The sequence below is a fragment of the Hipposideros armiger genome, unplaced genomic scaffold, assembly GCF_001890085.2.
Source record: "Hipposideros armiger isolate ML-2016 unplaced genomic scaffold, ASM189008v1 scaffold_58, whole genome shotgun sequence".
Lineage (NCBI taxonomy): Eukaryota > Metazoa > Chordata > Mammalia > Chiroptera > Hipposideridae > Hipposideros > Hipposideros armiger.
The window spans coordinates 4625066-4638613 of record NW_017731408.1 but is presented as its reverse complement, the minus strand read 5'-3'; the positions used below and the strand labels follow the sequence as shown (position 1 = coordinate 4638613).

The 13548-nt window shown below is 37.8% G+C and overlaps 1 protein-coding gene across 1 annotated transcript; it reads left to right on the top strand.

The window, feature by feature from the left end:
* Positions 1-4191: 4191 nt before the first annotated feature.
* On the top strand, positions 4192-12496 carry FGG (fibrinogen gamma chain). Its single transcript, XM_019641259.1, has 10 exons — positions 4192-4470; positions 4571-4615; positions 4809-4992; positions 5104-5197; positions 6765-6895; positions 7200-7333; positions 8266-8450; positions 9931-10208; positions 11589-11758; positions 12272-12496. Exons 1-10 carry the CDS (start codon positions 4393-4395, stop codon positions 12284-12286), a joined length of 1314 nt encoding a protein of 437 aa, XP_019496804.1. The 5' UTR covers positions 4192-4392; the 3' UTR covers positions 12287-12496.
* Positions 12497-13548: the final 1052 nt, after the last annotated feature.

Below are 13548 nucleotides of genomic sequence, written 5' to 3'. Positions count from 1 at the left end.
AAGAGAACAACTAGTTAAAATTTAATAAACCTAGTGACTGAATGCAGGACCAATGTAGGCCACTAATTCACTGTTGGCCATTTTCTCTCAGAGGACATCTTATCTAATAGGATTCTCATTTATGACTTGAGATTGTGGTAAAAAGCAAGTCTTTTCTCCAAAATTGTGATAACACATCTCAGATTCCAAGGCAAGTCAGCAAAAAGCCAGGAATACAAGTACTATTCTAAAATTAAGTAAGATAGAATTTCCAATTTCTTCAATTTAAGAATGTATCAACCATGTGCATATGAGATTATATATTATATACATAAGATTTAACACAAAGTTAAAATTGTTACCTGAAATTCAACAAATCAATATTTCATGGTTTTTGGCAAAAGGAACCACAATGACAGTATGCTCTGTCTGACACGCTTTGCTTCAACTCTGTTACTGATAGAAAGTACACCTTTTCACAAGGCCTGTAGTCTGGTTCTATTACCATTTCATCTTTGAGTGGTGGAAATATTTTAGGTAGAATCTACACCTAAATTAGACAGCCAGATACTTTCTTCTCTGGGAGCATTTCAGAATCAGCCTTCAGCTAGTTGCAGTAGATCATGTATTAGAGAACTTTCTGTAGCTGGACAACAAGGCTTGTTCCTCATGAGCCAAATCACCAAGAACGGCCCCTCTTACAATTCTATGAACTGAAATACAAAACCAGTTGTCACTTTAAAACATTTGTTAATTCGTAAGTCTTATAAACATTTACTTAGCGCTTTCTATGGATCAGGCCATGGGCTCAGCACATGATTTCATCGAATCTGGTGACAGTCTTATGAAATATTGTTATAAATACTATTTCTATCTTACTAACACTATACTGCAACTCAGAGAGGTTAAGGAACCTGTAGTGAGTGACATAGCGAGTAAGTTGTAGAGATGGGATTCAAACCCAGGTGGATGGAGTCCAGAGCTCTTAACAACTGCTTATGCATATTCTCCTCAATTGAGCTATAGTCTCCTTAAATAGCAATGCCTTGGGGCATCCCAGTCAGGATCCCCCTCTCGATTCAAGAGCTGTAGCTTTCTGCTCTAATAAAACTATCCTCTGCTACAAACTATAAAAAAAAAAAAAAGCAATGCCTTGGTCACCTTTTATAGTCAAATAGAAAAAATAATCAAGAAATAATTATTAATACAACAAATAAATCATTGTGAATGATCAATAATTACATATTTTAATTATATGCACTTTGAGGTAGGTAATATGTGCATATATTCAAAATTCTAAGTATACAGAGAAAATGAAGCCTTTTTTCCCCAATCTCGTCTTTCATTTTCTGCCCCATACCTCTCCACTGAGCCAAACACTGGTGGAGTCTAGTGTGTAATCTTGAAATGATATTCAGTGCATATGCTAACATATATGTATATGTATTCTATTGTCTTTTTGTATTTTGCCTTTAATTTTTAAAAGATTATTGGGGGTGACAATGGTTAGTAAAGTTACATAGGTTTCAGGTGTACAATTCTGTAATATATCATCTATGTATCACATTGTGTGTTCACCACCCAAAGTCAGTTCTCCTTCTATCACCATATATTTGACCCCGTTTACCCTCATCTACTATCTCCCTTCTCCCGTTAATGTTTTATATAGTGGTTTTGTTTTCGTGTTTGGCTGAGAAGTTTTTTTTTTTAATCCAGTCAAAATTCATAAATATTTTCTGGGGAGTTGTGTCATATCTAGATAGACTTTCCATACTCAAGTATTATAAACGATTTCTTCATATTTTCTTCTAGCATTTTTGTGGATTCCTCTTTTATATTTCAATATTGGTTCATCTGTAATTTATTTTGGAATAAAAGTTAGGCACACATTCACTTAATTTTTTGCCCAAATAGCTTCCCAGTTGTCCTAACACCATACTAATACGAAAGTGGCAGAGCTGGCCTCCAGAGTTTCGGGTTTTGCTTTGGAGGGCATCAGAGTCATGAAATAGGATCTTCAGGTGGATAGCAATTTAGCAGACAGGGATGCTGGAGTTTGTGTGAAGGCAACCCAGGCAGAGAAAACTACATATGGAAAGAAAAACACAGCCTGAGAGGGCTATACAGCACACAGGAGGGGAATGTTATGTGATTCCCTGGGTAGACTAGAGGGTGTAGGTAGTGGAATCAAAAAAGAGAAAGCAGCAAAGGTAGGAAGGAAGAACCATTATGTTTACATTCATTATAGTGGGAAATAGGGAGTTGCTGAAGGTTTTTGAGTAGGTGAATGTCATGATCAGAGCTATATTAGAGGAAGATTAATCTGTCAGCAGTGTGGCAAATGGTTTGGAGCAGGAAACGACTGGAGTGGAAGAAGGGAGATCAGACAAGCAGTCTACTAGACAAGAAATAAGAGGGCCTCCTTCTAGGATGCTGGCAGTGGAGTAAAAGTAGGAATAAAATAGAAGCGACACTGTGAGAATAGTTTTAAAAACAAGCTTTGACAACTAAATAGACAAATAGGTAAAGAGGTAAGGAAGATTGGGAGACTTTAATTGGCTGGTGGTGCGATGATATGATTGGCCATACCTGGTAAGTCAGAGAGGGGAAGTATTAAAGAGGAGAGAAAAGGCTACAAATCCGGGTTTGATACATTTACTTTGTTATAATAATTATTATTTACTGAGCAGGACTTGTTTCAAATCAAAATATCAATATTCCTTTGTAAACACCTTGGATTAAACATTAAAGTATTAGCATTTATTTCAATCTATATGTATTTCTTCCACTAATATACAGAAGGTGCCAAAAAAATGTATACACATTTTAAGAAAGGAAAAAACTGTATTAAAATTACTCTGATGGTAACCACTTTGAGCGCCTTTTGTAATTGCAGGAGCCAAACGTGTCTTGTATTCAACTTTTATTATTGGTATATATTGAGTATTACAATTTTAATACAGCTTTCCTTTCTTAAAATGCATATCCATTTTTTGGGCATCCTCTGTATTTAATCAAAATTTGCAATAAGCTTGGTTTCAGAGGAGGAAATGAGGGATAACCTAAAAGTAGAGATATTGATGGTAGTGGAAATGCACAATTATAGATTATCAATAGGAGATGATGGTAAATGTGTGTTCCCAATACACCAGGAAGCTCTGGGGCAGAGCAAACAGGACAGCCCTAGTATCTCGTTTCACCCCTCTTCTTCTTGCTATGCTTCTAGTCATGTGTACAGGAGGTGGATTTTGCTAGTCCCTGCCTCTGTATGCAGGCTTTCCTCTGAGGTGACTAGATGGAACCTAAGGACAAACAAAGTAGGCTCCTGACTCATTTTCCCTCCGTGGCTGATGTGGTGCCATGCCAGCTAGCTCTTCAAGACAAAGGGAGACTTGAGCTTAACAGCCCCTTAAAAACTGAGAACCTTGAAAATGGTCAACATACAAGTGAAGGGGGTCAAGAAGTACAAACTTCCAGTTATAAAATAAATAAATCCTGGGGATGTAATGTACAGCATGGTGACTATAGTGAATAATACTGTATTGTTTGTTGGAAAGTTGCTAATAGAGTAAATCATAAAAGTTTTCATCACGAGAAAAAAATGGCGTAACTATGTGGTAATGGATGTTAACTAGACTTATCGTGGTGATCATTTTGCAATGTATGCAAATATCGAATCATTATGTCATACACCTGAAACTAATATAATGTTATATGTGAATTATATCTCATTTAAAAAATAAAAAGAAAGAAGAAAAGAGAATGGTCAACACAGAGGGGCAGGAATATATTTCCAGTGTCACTTGTTCCTAGGAATACTGACCCATTGGGACCTGGGGGAAGGCAAAGTCTTCTTGTCATAGCCACAGGTTAAAGATAATTGTTGACTAATTCCTGAGCTAAGAAAGGGCTTTCGGTAATTTGGGCTATGGTACCTGGCTCTACCTTAAGGTTGTGCTGGGTTTGTTCTGGTCGAGGTCAGCTGGCTGGGCTGTTCGGGTAGAGGTCAGCGCTGTGTTTGCTCTCTCAGCCACATACTGGAAGACGTTGCATCAGAGAACCTCCCACGCTCCCCTCCCTCTTCTTAGCAATGGCTAATGCTTCACTAGCCTTTGCAGATGTATTAGCTACAGAGGAGAAAGGTAGAGTTGGGCCAAAAAAGGAGGAGCTTAAACCGGTGTGCACAACCTGGGAACTTGATTGAGCGTAGGCTAGGGATCAGGATGAGGAAGAAGAGATGGGAAAGACGTCCCCCCACTTCCGGGTCAGAAGCCCTCCCCCCCCCCGCCCCTTATCAGCTCGAGCCACTGGCAGTTCTGGCCATCCTCGGAGCTTATATAAAGGGACAATTGGAGCCTGAGAGGTCACAGTGCTGACATTTACAGGGCTTGGAGCACAGGGCACCCCGACAACATGAGTTGGTCCTTGCACCCCCGGAGTTTAACCCTCTACTTCTACACGTTTTCATTGCTCTCTTCAACATGCCTGGCAGTAAGTGTGCTGTCCGCAAGACATATTTGTGTTAAATGGAAAGCTGAAACATAGAAAATATATGATAAACTAATGAAATTTCTGTACTTTTCTCCTCTAGTATGTTGCTTCCAGAGACAACTGCTGCATCTTAGATGAAAGATTTGTAAGTAGTTTTTATGTTTCTTGCTGTGTTTGGACTGGAGAGGGGCAGAAGAACAAAAGGAATTCTTTCACAAATGTTATTTGGGATTGTAAACTCTGTTTTTAACATAGTCTAGGTTCTACATATTTTTATTAATAGATTTTAAGTGTAGCTTTTATCCAGATTTTAAATCATTCTACTGTTGTATTTTCAGGGTAGTTATTGTCCGACTATGTGTGGAATTGCAGATTTCCTATCTAATTACCAAAATGAAATAGACAAGGATCTACTATCTTTGGAAGACATCTTAGGCCAAGTTGAAAACAAAACGTCAGAAGCCAAAGAACTGATCAAAGCCATCCAAGTCAACTATAATCCCGATAAGCCAACACAGCCAAGTGAGAAACTGAATTCTACTACTTGAGAAAATAATTTGTAAAGTCCTTTTGATGTTGTTTCAGTGGTTCTATTTGCCTAAGCATTTTTATGTTTCTGATCCCATATTACAGATAGGATAGAAGCTGCTACTAAGGATTACAAGAAAATGATGGACGATATTATAAAATATGAAGCAACGATTATAACACATGAAACAAATATTCGGTAAGCATTTTTGTTTGAACTTACTCTCCAAGAGTGATTTTTTAATTTAATATTTTTTTACTTAATATAAAAGATTTAATTTAATATTCCAAACCTCAGTGGAAGTAATCTTTTTTCCCCACTTATAATACCCAAGTGGCATTATGCCTGACCATCTTGAACGTAATGGAGGTAGAATTTTTTTAGTGCAGTATGAACTGTACTAGGTTATATAATTGCTTTTTAATTATCATGTGGGAGAAAAGTATTCTAATGTCTTCAAATGGTGTTAATGACCATAGTTATCGAAATGTACCCCTACCCCCACTTGTCTTCAATATAAATTCTAATGGGAATTTGGGTGCCGAGAATAAAATTCTCTTTACAAGCTTGTCAAATTGGTGGTAAGGAATTAGCAAGCAAAGGAATAGGAAGGATTTGACTACAAAAGTAAATATTGAAGGTAGAGCAGAAAAATATGTGTTTTAAGAGACTAAGTGTAACAAACATTGTAAAGCTGTGTTGATCATGGCACAGTGACCCTGAAGTTATATATTCTCCTCCCTTCACTTGAAAGTAAAATGTCTCTGTTAACAACTTCCCAAGGACCCATAAACTTTCTGAACATAGGGCCTCAGATACAGTTTTAGTTTCTTCTTCATTTTTTTTTTTCTAAATTGTTTTCAAAGCAGTGTAAGAAATGGCGATAAATGGTGGATGGTGGCTAGGAAGAAGTGGCCCAGGAGGGATTTCTCCTCTTTTGGGTGTCAGAGGGCCATGGTTATTGTTGTGATTATTACTAGCATTATAAGTCATGTTATTATTGCCCATCATTGAAATTGAAAGACTATTTATTGTACAGAAAGTTTCTAAGGCACAGTGGAGTAAAAGAGTGGTCAAGTAGTTTGTTTATTCTTCTTTACTTCAAAGAAAGACACAACAGTCTATGCACTGTAGATAGCTTTTTATCATTTCTGAATATGTATAAGCAAACCTGTGAAAAACTACAAAAGCAGGGACTTTTACTTCCCCCAGCCTCCTTTTTCCAAAGCTATGTAAATAGAAACATTAAGAAGATGGGGAAAGTGTCTTTGTTATTTTATTTTAGGTAAGACAATATCCCTGATACTTTTCTCATGTAAGTTATAGATTGAAGTCCTTAAATAGATCCTCAGTGGATCCACAAGTGAAAAGGAATAATGCTTCATTCAGCATATGTGAATTATAAACAGTCTTTCTTTCCCTAAGAATATTCAGTCATAAGAATAATCACCAGATGTTCTTCCTGTTAACCAGACCCTTCCCCCACTTGGGTCGTTACCTGTTGCCCTTGATGAAGACAGAGAAATCGGAATGAGCATTGTTTAATGACAATGACATTTTTTAATTGACAAAGACTTTGTTATCTTCTTTTCCAGAAAACTTAGAATTTTAATTCACCTCAATTTAGTACATACTTTTACAATTTTTCTAAGACTGGAATAACTTACCAGGAAATAATTCTTGAGAAGATAAGGTAGTATTTTTAAATTAAAATGCAAAATTAAGCCCCTGAAGGAATACTGTTATCTTATTCTTCTGCTTGTAGATTTTTGCAGGATATATATAATTCAAACAATCAAAAGATCATTAACCTGAAACAGAAGGTACTCCAGCTTGAAGCACAGTGTCAGGAACCTTGCAAAGACCGAGTACAAATACATGAGATGACTGGGAAAGGTAAGTGAAAGGCTGATATTGGGATGATACTCATCAAAGCTAATATATAAAGTAAAGGAGAATTTATGTATTATCGTATATAGGAATACTTTTGAAAGTGTTTAGCCATTAAATCTAAGGTGTCCAAAGTGCTTAGACTTTTCTTGATTAGCTAAACATAATTTGAAAAAAAAAAAGGTGATATGAGAAGTAAGAAAATGCTTCTTGGGACGTGACTAGTTTGCAACATGTTAAAAGCTCATTTTCAAGGCTGACACAGTCTTTCATGGATTTCAAAGCACAGTAAAAGTTTCTTCTTCTTCAGATTGCCAAGACATTGCCAATAAGGGAGCCAAGGAGAATGGGCTTTACTTTATCAAACCTCTGAACGCTAAGCAGCAGTTCTTAGTCTACTGTGAAATAGATCAATCTGGAAATGGATGGACCGTGCTTCAGCACGTATGTGTTCCCTTACCATGTGTATTTAATAAACGCCAAACTAAACATCTGACCTATGCCAGATACTTTTCTAAGCACCTTATGAACATTAACTCAGTTAATTCTCATAATTTCCCTGTGAGGTAGGTACAATTAGCACCACTTTTCACAGAGGAGGAAATTTAGGTACAAGAGGTTAAGTAACTTGCCCAAGATCACTAATAACAGAGTCAGAATTTGAATCCAGGCATCCTGGTTCAGCGTCTGTGCTTTGACTCCATGCTATGCTGGCACTGCTGTTGTAGATGCATGATAGCACATAATCACAGTATCATAGTGACAAAAAGCTAGAAGGGGCCTCTTTGATCAGGTAGATCAAGACCTCTGGCTGGCTGCCCATTGCAAGAAGATGAAGTCCCCTAGAGGATACAGTTGGGCTGTTCCAAGACAAGGACCCCCCTGTTTTCCTCTGCCAGCCCCTGGCAGCCTCTGCAATCCTTTTACCTCCTGTTTATCTGTGACCACTGTTACAACTAATTCTGCAGGGGGCGCTCAGAGGGAGTGGGTGACGGAAGCACCGGGTTGTAGACAAATTGAGCAATGGGTTGACCTCTCCACCATCATCAGTAAAAGAATCAGCAATATCAAGCTAGAGTTCTGAAGTCTTCTAGATGTCTTTTAAAAATTACCACTAATTTAGAATTGACCACGTGCCTGGCACTCTTTTAAGTATTTCTCTTACGTTCTGTTGTGTTATCCCTACAAGAATCCTAAGTAGTAAGCATCATTATTCCTATTTGACAGATGAGGAAACTGAGGCAGCTCGACCAAGATCAGTTAGTTAGTAAAGGATAAAATCATCCCCTCCATATTTTTGACAAATGTTGACGGCACTTTCTTTACGTTCACTGATAATCCATTCTCTCCTTTTGCCCATGCAATTGTGTAATTAGAGGGTTGATGGCAGTGTGGATTTCAAGAAAAATTGGATTCAATACAAAGAAGGGTTTGGACATCTGTCTCCTACTGGCACCACAGAGTTCTGGCTGGGAAATGAGAAGATTCATTTGATAAGCACACAGTCTGCTTTCCCCTATGCATTAAGAGTGGAGTTGGAGGACTGGAACGGCAGAACCAGGTATTGTTTAGAAAGGACTTCTAACTCTTTCTTGTCGGGAATGTGTACTTTCCAACCATCAGCAGACCAATGGCAAAACCAACCTGACAAATGCAAAGAGCACATCCGGTTCTTTTCCCCAGAAGTCAGTTTCTCTTTGAGCAGCTCAAAGAGATAGGTCCTATCCAGGCTGGATCTGAGGGTTTGGGTTCAATCTACTTACCTTGGAACCATACAGAATAACAGCTAACATTTACTGAGCATTTAACATTTACCAGAAATTGAGCATGAAATTATAATTTAAGCTAACCCTAATAACTCTTCCATGAGGCAGGCACTATGATTCATCCCATTTCACAGATTAAAGTTCCCAAGGTCACATTGCTGGTATATGGTAAAGGTTGGATTTGAACTCAGGTAGCTTGACTCTCTGCAGTCCACCCCCTTAATAACTATCTTGGTTGAAAAGTGAATCCAGCCCCTTCAGATTTCCTGGTGCTTTAATGAACATACATTCATTCAGTCAAATGCATGAGCTACCTTAAAATTAAATCAGCCACCTCCTTTGGTAAGGTAGAGCTCCCTTTATGCTCTGAGCTATCTGGGGACTTTGAGCATTGTATACCTAAGTAAAGTTCAGAAAACTATTCAACTCTCTTGTTATGTCTATGAAATCCTTAGAGTCTGTGTCCAAACACATAATTTTATTTTTTTAAATTTTTATCCAGAAAGTACCATAGTCAGTAGATTTGCTCCTGTGAGAACATCTCCCATTTCCCAAGTACTGAGGATCAGGAAAGAAGCTAAATGTTTTTTTAAATCTCTGTTCATGCACCAAGGCCCATCCTTCCCCGCACTCCATAGAGTCCTGGCCCTCATTCACAATTTTTCTCCATGGGAGAATCTCTCTCTGTGATCCTACAGCTCATGTTTTGCGCGCCACACAGGGACTACTTCTTCTGTGTGATGCTCTAAGAAGCCCTCCTTCTTACCATTGCCACACTGCCTTGGGAGAAAGAAACCCTTTTAGGTTAGGCCTCCCTTTTCAGATGGTGTAAGTGGCTAAAGGGACTGTAGCTCCTTCAAGTTTGGTGCATTAATTAATGGTCACTCACCATCAGCTAATTACTGTGGTTTATGATAACTGAGTGTACAATGGTAAACGCTTAGATAAAAGTGGGAAATATAAAATTAGATTCATTTACACATCTGGATTTGATATTAGGAACTTATAGGCAAAAACATTAAAATGGCTGAAGTTTATAGTTTTCACTGTGATGCCCTGAAGGCTCCTAGACCCATCCTTGGTGGTGCTGACAAGCTCTGAACTGTTCATACAGCCTATGCCTCTTGCCAAATCTGCAGAAAACTTTATTCAGTGAGCACATTTCAGACTTAAGAAGCAAAGTTAAAAATTCTGAACAAGTGTCCTTTGGAAGAGGCAACTTCTGAGATCCATGATGAGGCTCAACATATGATGTCTCTATTCCCTTATTTATAGCACTGCAGACTATGCCATGTTCAAGGTGGGGCCTGAAAAAGACAAATACCGCCTAACATATGCCTACTTCATCGGTGGAGATGCAGGAGATGCCTTCGATGGCTATGATTTTGGAGATGATCCCAGTGACAAGTTTTTCACATCCCACAATGGCATGCAGTTCAGTACCTGGGACAATGACAATGATAAGTTTGAAGGCAACTGTGCTGAACAGGATGGATCTGGTTGGTGGATGAACAAGTGTCATGCTGGCCACCTCAACGGAATTTATTACCAAGGTATGACTTTCTTCCTTAGACATATGAGCTAGTGTGTAATCTATAATTTTATGAAAGGTATACATAGATACAAGGAAATGAGAAATAATTAACAAAGATATTAGAGGGTTTATTATATAGCTCTTGATTTCAAACCAGAATTGGAAAATAGTATGCTTGTACCTCGGATTGGTCCCTCTACAACAAACCCACCTGCTATAAAATATCCAGTGACTTGTCATTGCGCGTGAAACAATGAGTCGACACTTTGGGTTATGGTATCTCCTCCAGACTTACCATATATATGAACTGGATGGACTAACATTACCATATTTGTTCTTGTTAACACATCGACCTATCTCAGCTTCCCATGAGCGATGTAGCAGATATAACCAGTGAGCAGTGAGCAGGTGTCTGGAGTAAAGAGCAGGGAATTAGCGGTAAGGGCAGGGGTCTGTAAATGCTTGAGAGGAGGAGTCCAGCCTGAAGAGTGTAGACACTTCTTTTAGTGTGGGGGAGGGCAAGCTAGAGTTTGCTCTAAGGCTAGAGTAGTTCTGAACACTGGTTTTACTTATTGACAAACTATTCCTACTATCCAACAGTTATGTGTGGAGAAGCCCTACTAATGCTAAAAAAATGAGTAGTCTTACCTCCTCAGGGCACTGTCTTAGCCAATAGATGATTTAAAATCCTCTTAAAAATGATATAAATTTACCTTTTGGTTTTCACAACATATTTTTTTTTTTAGAAACCTAATTTAACTTTGCACCTACAAACCATATAATTAGAAGAAATTCTCAGGGAGGATGCTTGATCCATATGACCTCAAGCAGCCATATTGATAGCCTGTGGTACACACCAGTATTAGACTCAGACAATCCCTTACAAAATTACATGAGTTCTGGTGCCCAGGAACAAGGAGAAGGCAAATTAACCTAATCTCTGTTTCATAATAGTGATGTGAAATAACATCCCAGAACCGTTTTCTAAAGGCCTTCATACTTTCCATTAAAATTGTGTTTTCAGGTAGCCTGTAAATTGTGACTCCTACCATTCTACTGTCATGCTTGCAGAAAGATGACCCGTAATAGCTGAGTCCAGGATGTAAAGCTTAGGGAGAGAGACCAAATGGGGAAATTGTGGTTCTAGCCCTGTTAGTAGTGAATATATTTAAAGTATGGATGTGACCAGGAAATACAACACAGATGTAATGGGTTGTTTAATAATAAATTTATTTTAATTGGAAATTGAGAGTTTAGGAATCTTTAGGGATATTTTCAGTTAGTTGATAACACTACAGATTTGATGTGACAACGGACTTCATAATCGACAGTTCTTCATAGATTTTTTGAGGTAAGGAAATCTAAGAGCAATGATATGTACATCTACAATTTGTCTTAGGTGGCACTTACTCAAAAGCATCTACTCCTAATGGTTATGATAATGGCATTATTTGGGCCACTTGGAAATCTCGTTGGTATTCCATGAAGAAAACCACCATGAAGATAATCCCATTCAACAGAATCGCCATTGGAGGAGGGCAGCAGCACCACCTTGGGGGAGCCAAACAGGTCAGCCCAGAACATCATGTTGAAATAGAATATTAGTAACTCATCTTACTCCGAAATTAGATGTTCATTGCTATGAACCCACAAAGTTTCAGAGACTTTTCTGAAAGTTTCTTCTCATTTTCTCTTATCATATTTATAAATTTTGTCTTTTATTAAGGCTATTTAGCCTTAAATGGAAGTTAAAACTTACTTTGGACTGTATTCCCAAATTACAGAACTCAGAGTTATTTAAAATGTATTTGTTGAGACAACATTTTAGCATATTTCCTAGGTATATGTAAAATAATTGCCATATTTTTTACATTTTAATAATCACATGTCATTCTGTCTTGGTAATTTTAAAAAATTATTTATTAAAGATTTTAGTATATACTAATAAAATAGGAGTAAATTCTAGCATTTCAAATGCCCAAGTATTTTTTTCTATGTGTATTCCCCTAAATCGTTCATAGTTCATTCTTTTTCAATGGAGATAATTATATCTTTTTAATATATTTTTTGTTTTGGTCATAGGCTGGAGACATTTAAGAGACAATTTCAAAGTGATTTACTTTTTTTAAAGGACTTTATCTGAACAGAGAAATATAATATTTTTCATATGGGACAATGGACTTGTAAAGCTTCACTTCATTTTAAGAGAAAAAAAGAGCCCATGTTGAAAACTCCACTAACTGTTTTATGCTGGTGATAACTTATCTACATGCCATTTCAATAAACGTTTTGTTTCCTAAGACTAGATACCTGGCACATTTTATTGACCATTAAAAATCATCACTTTGCTTCAAGTTAGTAATTCCAGTCGGGCAATCATCAGTAGTTGCTGAGCCCTCACTTTATGCTAAGCATTGTACCTGCTTCTTGGGGAGTAAAGCAAGAAATAGAAATCGTGGATTTTGCCGCCCAGGGCATGTAAGAAAAGCACAAGAAAATACAGTAACCCAAAATGACAAAATTTGAAATAAACACATAAATATAAGTCACCATCACCTAAGGCTCATAGCACCCAAAGTGCAGCTGGAGACATAGGCTTTGGGGATTCTCCTAGCAAAGCCTTTTGACTCCAGACTCCTGTGGCCAGATGTGGGCCCTCTGAAAGGACAGCAACTCAGGGCAGAGAGCTTTAGGGAACAGTCTGCTCACTCCCTCACTGGTAAACAACGAGGTCAGCAGAATAGAGCCATTACTTTATTCTGAATCCAGGGATATTGAGTTTTTAGCAGCCAGAGATCAAGGAGCACCAACTTTCTGTAAGGAATAGCTAAGTCTATATAAATCGGCATAAGGTTGACTGTGTAATGTAATTGACCAAATCTATGAGGGGAGGATCGGGTTGTTCTGAAATCCTGAGCTTTGACTTTGGATTCTCTTCTCTTCCACAATTTCTTTCTTAATTCTCTCACTTCCTTGTTCTCATGAGTCCTGATTTTAATGTATCCTATTGAGATAAAAAGAGTAAATCAACTTCTAGATATACAACCAAGTACTTATGAGACTTTGGGAAATAGGAACATTTATTCATTGTTTGCTGTACTCATTCATTCATATATGCATGCAGCATTCATTCAACAAACATTTAATGAATGAATACCTTGGTTGTACTGGCCACTTTGCTGGGTATGGGGGATATCACGTATAGTAGTGTCTTCCTCTTTCCCAAACCTGCTAACTCCATCCAGTTCTCAAGTTCCAAAAAACTCCAGTCTTCCTTATTCCTCCCACCCCATATCATCAAGTCTGTCAGACCCACCTCCTAAATATTTATTACAGTCATCTCTTTTTCTATACACACT